General features: G+C 42.4%; 1 protein-coding gene across 5 annotated transcripts in view; it reads right to left on the reverse strand.

Moving 5' to 3' along the window:
• AAK1 (AP2 associated kinase 1) overlaps nucleotides 1–4,580 on the reverse strand; it is a 133,166-nt gene extending 128,586 nt beyond the window's left edge. For all 5 annotated transcript variants that reach the window (XM_054727839.1, XM_054727838.1, XM_054727841.1 and 2 more), the window contains exons 1-2: nucleotides 4,374–4,580; nucleotides 3,661–4,067 (exon numbers count right to left, since the gene is read on the reverse strand). In XM_054727839.1, the coding sequence (XP_054583814.1) occupies nucleotides 3,661–3,823 (163 nt within the window). In that variant the 5' untranslated portion in view covers nucleotides 3,824–4,067; nucleotides 4,374–4,580. The remainder of the gene's footprint in view (nucleotides 1–3,660; nucleotides 4,068–4,373) is intronic.
• Between the last annotated feature and the right edge of the window lie 9,953 nt (nucleotides 4,581–14,533).

Below are 14,533 nucleotides of genomic sequence, written 5' to 3' on the forward strand. Positions count from 1 at the left end.
CCTTTAATGTAGGTGAGAAACTGTTCTGAAGAGCCACCTTGGCCACCTTATATAGAACTAAAGCAGTTCTGGAATGTTGTTGTGGACACAGGAGGTAGTCAACAAACATTTATTTATGGTTTAAAGCTTAGCTATAAGGCCTCATATAGCTAAGGAGGTATGGATAAAAGCACAGCTTCTCATTTCTTCTTTAAGCATTGTTCCAATTTTCCCATTGAGCTCATTCTGGAAACTTAAACCAAATATTCCCTTGACATCACATGCCCATTACATCAGTCAAGATCTCACATCTCGTTGTGGCATCTTTGCTGAGGAAGCTAGAAAGAAAATATCCTCCCCAGCACCCAGCCTAGAGTTAACCAAATCTCTCTGAACTCATGAATTAAAGCCTTCAATTCCCAAGATAAATAAGCCCTCACTAGACAAGCGGGGCTGATGCTGTTGATGGAGAGATGGCAGGCCAGGCATTCTCCTGTCTTCCTCCAACACATCCTCCTTGGGGTGCTTGCAATTCCATACTTTAAGGCATAGACCAGTACCCACCCACATTAGAGGAAAAGGGATGTGGTGGTAATAAGCCCCTGAACTTCCTGGCCACTGCCCTAGACACTTGATGCACAACTCTCATCAACCTCAGACAATTCTGGCTGGGCTGGAGTCCAGGTCAGCACTTGATATCTCAAACAGAAGAGGGTCCAGGAAGGAGTATGGCTACCCAAAACATCTGTTGACCCTTTAAGGAGCTGGTGAGACTTCTGCAAAGAACATCTGACTCTGTCTACCCACAATGGGGGCGGGCGGGGAAGAGAAATTCCTGAAGATTGCTGTAGCCAAATACACACACACACACACACACACACACACACACACACATATATATATATATATATATATGCACACACACACACACATATATGCACACATACACATACATATAGACACACACACACACACACATATATATATATATAAAGTGTATATATATATATATATATATATATATATATATATATGATGCAATGTTGCTGGTAAATAGAGGCTACCATATTGAACACCTGGGGGAAAAAAGTTAAATAATTTACATACAATGCCTCATATAATCTTCAAGACCACTCCATAGGACAGTGGTTATCAAACTTTAGCTTGAATCAGAATCACTACAGGAACTTGTTAAAGCCCTACACTCATGGCTTATGGAGTGGGCCTGAGAATTTGCATTTCTTATAAGCTCCCAGGCAATGCTAATGCTCCTGATCCAGGCTCCATGCTTTAAGAACTGCCCATAGGAAAACAGAGATTCAAGAGAGGTTTAAAATGTCTTATCTAAGGTTTCATAGCTAGTAAAGAACAAATCCAGAATTTGAACCTAGATATGCCTGACTCTACAGTGCTGGTAACCATACTATGGTATGTGTGAATGTTTGTCTTGTGTTCCCAAATTCACTGGCAGCTCCTTAAAAGCACACATTAGATCTACTTTTATCCATACTCTCAGAATCTACTGTGTCTTTGTACGTGGTAGGTGCTACACAAATACTGTGCATACTGGCTCCTACATAGCCACATACATCTAAGAGCCACAAACTCAAACTCAATTTTAGTCAAAGAACATAAAGAGGGCAGCACTGCCAGACCTGGTTTTACATGAAACTCTCTCTCTTGTCACTCTGAGTCTTTGTCCATGATGTCACCACACCTGGATAACTCCTACTCATTCTTCAGTCAGTTACTTCCTGCAGAAAGCAACTCTTGGTTCTCTAAATTGGGGGCCACCCTAAGTTTAACTCCATTCTAATTGGCTATTTTCCATCTCTCAAAGCTGGAGTTTATAAACTCCAGCATCTAGTTCTATATCATATCCCAGACCCTGGCACAGTGCCTGGCACATCATAGACACTCAATTGTTTGCCGAATGAACAAATGAATGAATGAATGCAGAACTGCAAGCCCTAAGTTCCACTTTAAAATATAATGCATGATGTGCAGTTCTCAGGGATGAATTCTGGGGAGGGGATGGCAGCCTTGACAATAAAGACCCATTTTTCCTTTTCTCTTTCCCATCACTCAGAATCTGAGAACAGGCACTGCTTAGGGTAGCACTGTCTACAATGAGACAACATGGGAGCTGAACAAAATGCTCCTGGGTCAGCAGAGGCCATGCTGAGAGAAGGAGAGAGCTCTGCACCCCATCATTCCTCCCAATCTGTCTTTCACATACTCCTCCTTTTCCCCATCCCACTGCAGTCCAGGGCTTTGGCACAGGGATGAAAGAGACAGATCAGACTTAAGGCTGCAGATCTGGCACCGGGCACAGAAGCATCTCCCATCCTGCACCAAAGCCCACAGGAAAGATCCAGAGGGACAGTGACTCAGGCCCCAGATTAAGTACAGCTAGAGCAGCACTGAAAATGGAAAAGAACAACAATTTCACAAAAACGTTGTCAGCCTTTTTTAAAAGGGTGTTTTAAAGTAAGGGTTCAACCCTAACCCCAGAAACCTGGGCCCAGCTGAACCCACTGCTTAGACAAGCTGAGAGCCAAACACAGCTTCTTCCTCCTCCCAACCCACCCGCCTGCAACACTCACCATGACAGGCATTTCCCAGGGCTGGGTTGGAACTCTTGCTTCAAGCTTAGCTTGCAAAAAGGCTCCTTCCCCAGTTAAACAGGTCCCCCACCACCACCATGTTGCAGTAATAGAGACCTCCACCATCCCCCATCCCTTCTCAGCAGATAACACAACCTATAGCAGGTTGGCCCTATCCAATTAGTTTGAATAGCTGTGTGCCAAGGAAATTGCTGCTTTTATTAAAAATAAAAGCACACTAGGCAGGCAATGAGCTGTAAAGAGTATGAGTCTGGCATAATTATGAAGGTCGAGGTTAAGGTTACCAAAAGAGATATACAAAGATTTCCAGAGGCCTGGGGAATAAAGATATAGATTTAGATATAGATACGGAATTTACACAGCAAACACAGCAGATCTAAATAACATCTCCAACAGAGGAAAGGCAAAAATAAGATGTCACTCTCAAATAATTCTTTCGGCATTAAAAAAATAAAAATTTTAACCTAAAACTGAAGGAAGAGGGGCCTACTGACTGTCTCAAAATAACTACATTCATTTCATGTAATTTCTGTTATCTTACCTACATCCTGGGGACCTGATTACAGTTGGGTCAGGAAACCTTGTCAAATCCACCAAGAGCCTTAGCTCATGGCAGTGGGAAAGTTGGGTAGAAAGAAAGAGAGGGAGAAAACCCTCTCTTCAGCCCTCACATCAATTATTTCAAGTTTTAGCAGGATGACAAGCCCACCACCCTCATCTGATGTGAAGCTTCACACTTTCACACGTAGGTTTTCTCGTCTGATCCTCATAATTCAGTGAGACAAACAAGATCTGGTTTGTCGATGTTTTTTTAAAAAATAAACGAAAAGGCCACTGAGGTAAACAATGTCCGGCAACCTCCCCCTGCCCCATAAACCCTGTCACTCTCAAATCTCAGTTTTCAATTTCTCAAGGGCAATGATTCACAGGGCAAGGGAACCGAGAAAGGGAGGGTCAACTGGTAAAACCCATTCATACAGGCAACAACTAGAAAAACAGAATCTCGCTGCATCAGCGCAAGATTTCCATTTAGGCGCACCGAGTCCCACCGTACCTTCCGCCAACACCTCGTCCACCGTGACCTGCTGTCGCCCAATGCCAAAGACCCTTCCGATGTAGCCACTGCCCAGGCCCGAGGTGCTGCCCCCTCCTCCGCTGGAGCCGGAGCCCAGGCCAGAGCCGCCCTGCTCTCGCCGGGAGTCGAAAAACTTCTTCATCTTGCGAATAGGAAGCAGTAAAACAAAACACCGACAGCTTCTAGGTTTGTTTTGTTTTTTTCTTTTTTTAAAAAAGAAAACAAGAGATCCAAGGATTTCTTCTCGGATTTCAGCTCGGAGAGGAGCCACCCGAATCCGGCCGTGGGGGTGGGGGCTGAGGGAGGATGCCTATAGGAATATGCGTGTCAATCGCGCGGCGGTCCGTCCCCTCCTCCTCTAGAGAATGATTCGTATAAGTTTAAACCTGTGATGACAGAGGAAGAGAGAGAGGCTGAATCAGTCACACACTTAAAAATTCAACTACTGAGTCCTAGGGGCAGCCAAAGCCATCATCCTGGGCAGACCTGGGGAAACGCTTCGTGAATTTTCTAAACGAGAAAAACGCTGGGGCTGAAAACGCGTCCCCCACCCCCAAACCAGAGACCCGGTGCCCAGGGGTCGGAAAAAGAAGGAATTCGGGCCGCCGACTCAGCCGGGCACTGCCTCCCCCCCACCCCCTGCTCCCCGGTCTCCCCGCCGCCCCGCGAGGCAGCATCCCGGCGGCACCCACTTGAGATGGCTCGACGGCGGGCGCCCAGCTACCAGCCCCGCAACATTGTCACGGCGCGGGGCGGCCTGCGTCGGCGAAAGGAGGCGGCGCTGCAGCGAGAGCCGGGGCCGCGTCGGGCACCCGCCCGCCCACCAGCTGATCCCCGGAGCGCCCGGCGGAGACTGACCCGCCGCCCCTCCCCCGCGCGCGCTCCCGCCCGGCTCCAGCCACCCAACCAGGAAGTGAACCGCCGCCGGAAGTGCCTCTCGCGGCGGCGCGGCTACGCGGCAACCGGTCAGGGCCCTCTTGCGGCCGCCGTTCTGTCGCGATAGGCGGGAAGGGGTCGTCAGAAAGAAAGGGGGAGAAGAAGCCGGGGGTCTCCGAGCAGAGAAAGTTTTAGAAAAGAACGTTGATCTCGCCCGGCCCGCAGAGCACCATGGGAAAGGTAGTTCGGCGCAGCCCAGCGGCTGGACTACAATTCCCAGGATGGCCCTGGAGGAGCCAGCGAGGCGGTGGCGGTGGCCTCCTCGGCCTCGAAGGTGGTTTAGCGGGGTGGTGCATTTGTGGGGGTTCGGTTATTTAAACACATCCGGTAAAGAAACTGCCAGGGACTAGTGTTCCCACCCTGCTGCGTGGTCCACCCTTCTGGAGCCATCTTATTTGCGGCTTGACCTTCCTGCACCAGGGACTCCGGGGTTTGTGGTTTCCAAACGGATCGAGACTGACACTTGAAGGACGCGGCTTCACCGCTGAACCTCTAGGCGGTCCTGCGGGGCTTCCCGACGTCACCTCGGCGGAAGGTGGAAGACGGAGCGTGATCGGAAAAAATTTGCTGGCAGTTAGTCCCAGGGCCACACCCTAACTTAAATAAAACCGGTATCCTTCCGTCCCCAACCTCAAAAGCCGATTTTGCTCCCAGATGTTATTGAGAACCGGCTCAGCGGTCAGCTCTGAGCTATGCGCTGTGAGAACGCCTAATACAGTGTCCCGTTTGAGAATCTACAGGCGAGACTCAACCCGAGAAACTTAAAGGGTGTGTGTAGGACAGATCTTAGGGTACCAGGAGATCCGGCCCCAAACTTGGGCTCGTCTGCTGACGGTGACCCTTAATTCTTCCACCCTTGCTGATTGATGCTAACCCTTTTCCACACAAGAACCCCAGGCTGACCTGTTATTTTTTTCTCCCTCCTTGGTGCTTATTTTACCCTGATTTCGTCTTGAGTGCCGAGGGTGGGGTGTACAATGTGATTTGCATCTATCAAATGCATAAGATTTGCAAGGCCGGTTGGTAGCCTTCTCCATCCCTGGATTTCCTGATAGATGATGTCAAATCCTTGCCCCCCCACTCCTACACCCACCCCACCCCCGCAAAAAAAAAAAAAAAATCCATGATTTTTCGAACCCCTGAATATAGGTTATTTCTCACCTCCACCCGCTCTCCCCATCCCTAATCTTGCGACAACCCTGTTAGCTTGTAGTTCGTCCCAGATTTTTTTCAGCAGGCATTTGAGGAGCGTGGAGAAGGGTGCTCCAGGAAAAAAAAATGGTGCTTGCTTTTTCTGATCTGAATATTGAGCTGAGCTGTGACTGGGCTGGCAGCGGTGTTGCTGCTGCTGCTGCTTCTCCTTCCTCCCCCTCTTTTTCTCCTTATCCCTCTTATCCTTTTCCTCCTCCTTGTTTCAAGTAGTGCCATTGAAGTTAAACTTCCTGTGTAAAGACAGCATCTTTTCTTCCAAAGGGAGTCAATGTTGTCACCTCAGTTCACAAATTCACACAGCCACCTCCATGGTAGAACGCAGCACCTGCTTAAAACAGTCCCTCAACGCAAGCCCACGGAGGCATGTTCTCTGCACTTTCCTTAAAAGGCCAGATTTCATCTAAGGAAATTTGGAATAGATCTTAAAATAGATGGGAGAGCTCATTTAGAATTAGATTCATTGGCCTCCATTTTTCTCTGCATCTATTGATCTTGACTGTCTTCTTTAAAGAAGCTCTGTTGGGTCCTAGAATCTGTTGCAATCTTTTTACTTTTCCTGACTTTCCTGTTACCAGACTAGGCCAGATTTACACAAATCCCAAATCTCACTTCTGAAACACAAAAACTCATTTTTATCTGATAGGATTAAGGCAGATAACATGTATTTATGAGCACCCACCTGGATGCTTTGATCAGAATCTGAGGGCGGAGGTTATGAAAAAGAAGATAATGTGGAATCTAATGCACCAAATAAACTGTTGAACAAAATAGATCCAGAGACATAGAGGCATGGAACAGTGTTGAATCTCAGAAGGATGGTGGGGGTGAGTGGGTGGGGGGAAGAGATGAACTAAAGAATTTGTATACATAATGCATAACCCATGTATATAGACAGCAGGAGGGCAGTGGCGGTCAATAAGGGGTGAATGGGAGAAAAAAGGGGGGACTAATACTTTCGACAATAAAAAAAACTTTTAAGTAAATACGTAAAAAATATAGATTAAAACAATTAGAAGACTAGACTTTTGCCTTTCATTCTGTCAGAGGCTAATAGCAATTATAATTTAAAAAAACCACTGTTTTTAATGCTTTATATATATTATTTAGTCCTCAAAACAGCCCTATGAAATAGGGTACTATTATTATACTCATTTTATAGATGGGGAACTGAAGCATAGAGATAAGTCACACAGAGTAACTGGCAAAGCCAGAACTCAAACTCAAACATTTTTGCTTCAGAACACAGTGTTTAACTAGCTAGATAAAACTGCCCAGTTAAAAAGAGCAAACATAAACTAATTAATATATCTGAAAATAATTGGAAACATTATTTTCAGCAGCATGGGACCAGGACATAGGAAACCTCTGCCACTCCAGAGCTATGCTCCTAGACCACTTAGATCTCTGGACCTATTTTCTCAGCCATAAAACCAGAGCTCTCTTTAACTCTTGGTAATTCTTTAATTCCTGAGAACAAAATAATAACAGATCAGCCACTATAATCTCAAAACTTCTACCACATTTACTTTCTGTATAATTTGTCCTACCCTGCTTTTCATTCCCATTCAACTTTTCATGTATATTATCTCCTCAACCAAGTTCCTCAAAGTCAGGGAACAGTCTTCTACTTACCTCCTTGAACATTTAATACAGTAGTTTAAATAGAGTGTATTCTTACCCATACTCAAGCCAAATAATTAACTTCAAATTAAATGTGACACAGAAGAGAGCAATCTGATTAAGGTGGAAAGGTTGATTTGAGGTATTCTGGGCTAAGTGAGCTTTTGAACTTGGTCTGGAAGATACTGTGGATAAATACCAATTAAAGGAAACTGACACTATTATCTCCCACATGCCAGTTACTGTATTAGCACTTATCATATAGTTTAATCCTCATGGATACATCTCTGTGAAGTATATACTATTATCTATTATATCCAAATAGATACTATTATTCCCGGTTTTATAGATGAACAGTAAAGATTTTTATTAGTAGCAGAGAGATGTGTATGATTTGTTAGGTTTGGAGGAAATTATTTGACCTGTGATATAGCTAAATCATGTCACAGAAAATCCTGGGGTTGCAAATGTGTGGTGCATCCTTAGAGGAATCAAAGTGAAGAGGACCAATATTAATTAAGGACCTTAATTAGGGCCACACCATGTTGGCTATTTCATCATATCATCCAGCTTTCGAAATGCACTTATGAAGTGTGTATTACTTTTATTTTGTCGATGTGGAAACAGGCTGAACAGGTTGTCAACAGAGCCTGCAATGGGCAGAGCCAGAATCAAATCCTGACTGACCTCAAAACCCACGTCATTGTCACTACACCAAGTAGCCTATGTTGCCATCTGGTAGTCCAGTGGAATGTATTAGAAATGCAACTATCAGGCCCTACTCAGATCCACTGAATGGAGAAGTGGGGCTCAGAAACAGTAATCTCTTTTCAGTATTTTCTGCATTTAGTTTCCTTACAAATACCCCTTTCTTTGATTCTTACCTACCTGACTGCCAGCTGCCTCCTTTCCTCTCATCTCTGTTTCATCTATCATTTCTCTCTCTTTTTTAGTGTTCACTTTTCTTGATTTATTTTTTTATTGCAAATATCAGTTGATGCTTTTTTCAGAAATTGCCTTTGGTAAATCTTGTTTGAGAGGGTAGCCTTCTTCAGCATCTTGCGTACTGAGTTGTCCTTTTATATGGGGTAGAATCTTTTCATAAACTTTTGACGGTTTTCCCCTTTTTAATCATCTTTAGATAAGCAGTGTTGTTATGAGTCTTAATTTTTTTTTGAGTCATTGAGGAATTTTAATTAGTTGTTGAGAGAAGCTAATGGACATCTAGCCAGATACCTTCTTAAATTGGGACTCGGCCTTTTCACGTTGGAAATCTGTTGTATTGACTAAAATGAGCACATTCAACAGTGAACTAAGATATACTTGTTATAACTGACATAAAATATAGAGGTTCCTGAAATGGAACCTAATGTGGATTTCATCCACACATGCATGAAATCCAGGACTCTCGTTTCAGTACTTTAGGACTGTTTGCCTGAGCAAACACTCTTTAAATACCCAAGTAAGGATGTCCTCCTATAAGTCTTATTCTGACTCCTTAGAATGGTGATACTTAAAGTGTGATCTGTAAATAAGTGCCAGTTTTTAAATTGTTTATTACTGGTCCACAGTAAGTACAGAAATTCAGAATAAACATTTACAGCAGGTAAATTACATATAATTTACAATCTAGGTCTGGCCAGCATGGTTCAGTGATTGAGCATTGACCTGTGAACCAGGAGGTCACGGTTCAACTCCCGGTCAGGGCACATGCCCAGGTTCTGGGCTCCATCCCCTGTGTGGGAGGTGCAGGAGGCAGCTGGTCAGTTATCCTCTCTCATCATGGATGTTTCTATCTCTCTCTACCTCTCACTTCCATATACATATATATATGGTTTTATCATCTATTCAAAACACTTTGAAAATTAAAGGGGGGATATGATTCTGCACCCCTGATTACAGTGTGTGGGGTTTCCTCTATATCACCAAATCTCCAACATCAATTGGGTATCCTACAATTTTACTCAGTTCTGACTATCTACCTGGAGATAGCACCAGATTTCACAAGTTAAGGACTCAGTCCTACAAGATGCCAGTCACAACTCCAGCCTGTCACCTGTGCTTCTGACCAACTGGCTATAGATTAGTGGTTCTGACAACCACCTCCTTTGGTTCCATTAATTTACTAGACTGGCTCACAGAACTCAGAGAAACAGTTTACTTACTAGCTTACCAATTTATTATAGAAGACTATAACTCAGTTATATACATAGAATATATGTAGGACAAGGTATGTGGAAGGGCATGGAGCTTCCATGCTCTCTCAGAGAGCATGGCTCTCAAAACATATTCATGTGGCCACCAACCCCAAAGCTCTCCCAACCCCCATCCTTTTGAATTTTATGGAGGCTTCATTGCATAGACATGAGTGATTAAATCTTGATCATTGGTGACCATTCAACCTCCAGCCCTGATCCCCTCCGGGAGGTGGGGGAAGGGGACTGAAAGTTTCAATCCTCCAGTCACATGGTTGGTTCCACCAGCCTCTATCCTTGAGTGCTTTCCAAAAGTCATATCTTTAACATAAACACTGTGTGGTTGAAAGGGGTTTTCTATGAATATTAAGACACCTTTATCACTTTTTTCACTTACTTAGGAAATTCCAAAGGTTTTAGAGGCTCCGTGCCAGAAGCAGGGATGAAGACCAAATAGATATTTCTTATTGTAAATAGGCGGCGGGGGATGGGGTGAGGGGAGACTTTTTAACAATTACCCCAGGACAATAGACATTATAACTGGACTATCCAGGCAAATTGGTATGTATGGTCACCTCATCCTTAGACCTCATTAGTGGTAGAGCCCTCTGGGCACACCTATCAGATAACCTGGACCTTTCCTTTTTCTAAGTGTAATACTATACCCTAACTCCCAAATCCAAGGCCCTATCCACTTGATAAGACAGCCTAGCAGTTGCACTTGGACCCCTTGTGCCCACCACTTCCTTCTTGGAAATTGACTTATGATTAGACACTGTGTCTTGCTCACTTGCCCCAAGCTGAGGCTTCCTGCCAGTGACCCTCTTTCCCCAAGAGGGCATTTTTGAGAGCCAGACTCCAGTTCTCAGCCATACCTCAGTGAGGAGTCTTAAAATATGATGCATGGTCATGACCATTGAATAAACTATCGAATGCAGCATTGACCCCAGATTTTAAGTGCTTCTCAGCAAATATTTCCCAAATAGTTCTTTTTGCTGGTGGACTTGATTTAAGGAGAGGTCAGAGATTAGATCACAGTCAAAATCTACAGGCTTTCAGCTGGGCCTCTCCTGGAAGCATCTGTGAAATATCATGCATTACTTGGGAATTATTACAATGGTCTTCAACTGTTTTCACTGAGATCATCACTAAGGTTCATTTTTTTAAAACCCTGTATTTATATGTTTTAAAGTTGACATATAAAAATTTCATCGTAAGTCTAAATAATTGCAAAGGATATAGTTTATGGCATTTTATAAATACTGTCATTTAAAAATAATTATCTTTATACAATTGATTAAAATAATATAACATATAATGCAAAGTTTGATAACTTGACCAAAAGTACAAATATTTTGGGAATGCATTTTTTTCACAAGATGAATGGGTCTTTAAAAAATTTTGTTCAATTGTATGCCTGTGTTTTGTTTTCATAGACGTAAGCACCAAGAAAACTTTTGTTAAATAAATAAATGGAGGGGGCTCAAAAAGTTTTCCTTTAGCCTTATCACTTAGTTCTTTGCATTCCTGAGATCTAAGGAAAAAAAAATTCAAAGGGATCATCTATTCTCATAAATTTTCTTTTAACAATATATCAACTTTAACTTGATTGATCTTTTTATAATTTTATCAAAAGCAAAAAAAACTACCATTTGCAGACATGTGTCACACAGTTATTGGAGCTGTTCACTTCCTTATTTCTGGGAAATGTGTAAAAAAGGTTTTATCAAGATTTACCATGTGACTTCTATTCTTTCCCTTAAGCACCCAGTATTCTCAAAAAGAGTTGAGAAAATAATAATAATGTTAAGTCAAAGCACATTTGCCAGTATAATATTTCTTAATAAATTGCTGTTTTTATAATGTGATTTGAATATGTTTGTCAAAACTGTGGAGATAGATTTTCCTCATTTAATGTATAAAAATATATGTCATATAGTCTGATTAGTAAAGTCAGTTCTCTTTGTCAAACCAGCCAGGAAAATCAGACTTTGTGAGAAAAGTCTAGCTTCCTTCCCCCCGCAACTTTATATTTAATACAAATAGTGTTGATATGTTTCAAAAAATTATAAAGCATTGAGAAGAAAATTATAGAAAGCATCTAGCAACATAACTAAGAGCAATCACGTTTAAAATTATAAAGACCTAGCCCGGCCAGCCAGTGTGGCTCAGTGGTTGAGCATCAACCCATGAACCAGGAGGTCATGGTTTGATTCCCAGTCAGGGCACATGCCCTGGTTGCATGCTTGGTCACCCCAGTAGGGGGGCATGCAAGAGGCAGCCGAGCAATGATTTTCTTTCATCATTAATGTTTCTATCTCACCCTTTCCCTTCCTCTCTGAAATCAATAAAAATATATTTTAAAAAATAATAATAAAGATCTAATATAATTGGCTTTTGCATTTTATGTTATAAAACAAGATAAAAAGAATATGCTATTTCCTTATTACTTATTTTGAAATAATGAACTAATATGTAGCTACAAGTAAGTCATCTATTAAGCAAGGAATATGATACAAGGCTTCGCATTATTTCTGTTAAATATGTGTGGCATGCATTAAATATGACTTTTCATAATGAGAATCATGTATAAAAATAAGAAATAGCACATAAACCCTTTAACTATCATGTTCAAACTCTCTTATGTATATAATAAAAGAGAAAGGTACAAACTGCTAAAAATGAATTGGCCTGGCAGGTAGCATATAGTTTTATTTTAAATTGGAGATAGAAAATATTTAACATTTAATTGGATGATATAAAATGATGGAATAAATATTTTATTATATGATTTTTCAAATAGATTTTAATTTATTGATTCACACTGAATTGTAAACAAATTAAGTAAGTTGCTCACCAAAAGTCATGCATAGTAGTCCGAGAAAACACTAATTACATTTAAAAGAGTCAGTTTCAAAAACTTGTCCTATCATCAAAATTAAAAATGTCTTTAAAAGACTGTCAAGAAAACAAAAAGACAACCCACAGAATGGGAGAAAATATTTACAAATAATATATCTGGTAAGGGACTTGCATCTAGAACATATAAATAACTCGTACAACTCAACAATAAAAAGCAAATGTGCAAAGTATCTGAATAGATATTTCTGTGAAGATATACATAAATGGCTAATAAACACATAAAAAATGCTAACATCATTAGTTATTAAGGAAATGCAAATCAAAATGATAATGACATACCACTTTACACCTATTAGAATGGCTATGATTTTAAAAAAAGACAGACAATAACAAGTGTTGACAAGGATATGGAGAAATTAGAACCCTCATACACAGCTAGTAGAAATGTAAAATGTGGAGATAGTAAATTATTCTGGAAGTTCCTCAAAAGATTAAACATAGCATTACCATATGACCTAGTGCTTCCATTCCTAGTTTTATACTCAAGAGAAATAAAAGCATATGTCTACACCAGTGGTCGGCAAACTCATTAGTCAACAGAGCCAAATATCAACAGTACAATGACTGAAATTTCTTTTGAGAGCCAAATTTTTTCAACTTAAACTTCTTCTAACGCCACTTCTTCAAAATAGACTCGCCCAGGTCGTGGTATTTTGTGGAAGAGCCACACTCAAGGGGCCAAAGAGCTGCAGTTTGCCAACCACGGGTCTACACAAAGATGTATATGAATGTTCATAGGAGATTATTCTATACTAGAGGCCCGGTGCATGAAATTTGAGCATGGGGGTGGGGGTGGCATTCCCTCAGCCCAGCCTGCACTCTCTCCAATCCGGGACCCCTTGGGGGATGTCTGACTGCCAGTCCCACAGGAATCGGGCCTAAACCGGCAGTCGAATATCCCTCTCACAATCCAGGACCACTGGCTCCTAACTGCTCACCTGCCTGCCTGATCATCCCTAACTGCCCCCCCCCCCACCAGCCTGGTTGCTCCTCACTGCCCCCCTCTGTTGGCCTGGTCACCCCTCACTGCCTCCCCTGCCAGCCTGGTTGCCCCACTCAGCCTGCTGTTGGGTCGTTTGGTTGCCCCTCACTGTCCCCCCTGCCGGCCTGGTCGCCCCACGCAGGCCGCTGCTCAGTCATTTGGTCATCCCTCACTAACCCCCCTTCCGGCCTGGTTGCCCCATGCAGCCTGCTGCTCAGTTGTTTTGTTGTCCCTCACTAATCCCCCTGCTGGCCTGGTCGCCCCACACAGACTGTTCGGTCACCCATTCAATTGTTTCGGTTGCGACAGTCGCTTAGGCTTTTATATATAGAGATTATATTTATACTAGAGGCCTGATGCACGAAATTCGTGCAAGAGTAGGCCTTCCTTCCCCTGGATGCTGGCATTGACTTCCCTCTGGCACCCAGGACCAGGGCCTCCCTCCAGCCACCAGCAGGAACCTGGGACCTGGGCTTCCCTCGCAGCCCTGGCTTTGTCCAGAAGGATGTCCGGAAGGATGTCTGGTCTAATTAGCATATTATGCTTTTATTATTATAGATTAGTATGTTATACTAGCCAAAGTGTGAAAACAACCCAAATGTCCATCAACTGATGAATGGATAAGTAAAATATGGAATAATTTATACAATGGAATATTATTTAATCATAAAAAGGAATGAAGAATTGACACATGTTACAACTTGGATGAACCTTTAAGGCATTATGCTAATTGGAAGAAGCTAGTCACAAAAAATCACATATTGATTCAATTTATATGAAATGTCTAGAAGGAGTAAATCTATAGAGACAGAAAGTAGATTAGTGGTTGCCTAGGGCTAGAGTTGGTGGGGGAGAATTGGAAGGAAATGGAGAATGACTACTAAAGATTTCTTTTTGGAGTGATGAAATGTTCTAAAACTGTGGTGATGGTTGCACAAGTCTGTGACTATACTAAAAATCATTGACTGTATACTTAAAATGGTAT

Source organism: Eptesicus fuscus, chromosome 16, assembly GCF_027574615.1.
Source record: "Eptesicus fuscus isolate TK198812 chromosome 16, DD_ASM_mEF_20220401, whole genome shotgun sequence".
Taxonomy (NCBI): domain Eukaryota; kingdom Metazoa; phylum Chordata; class Mammalia; order Chiroptera; family Vespertilionidae; genus Eptesicus; species Eptesicus fuscus.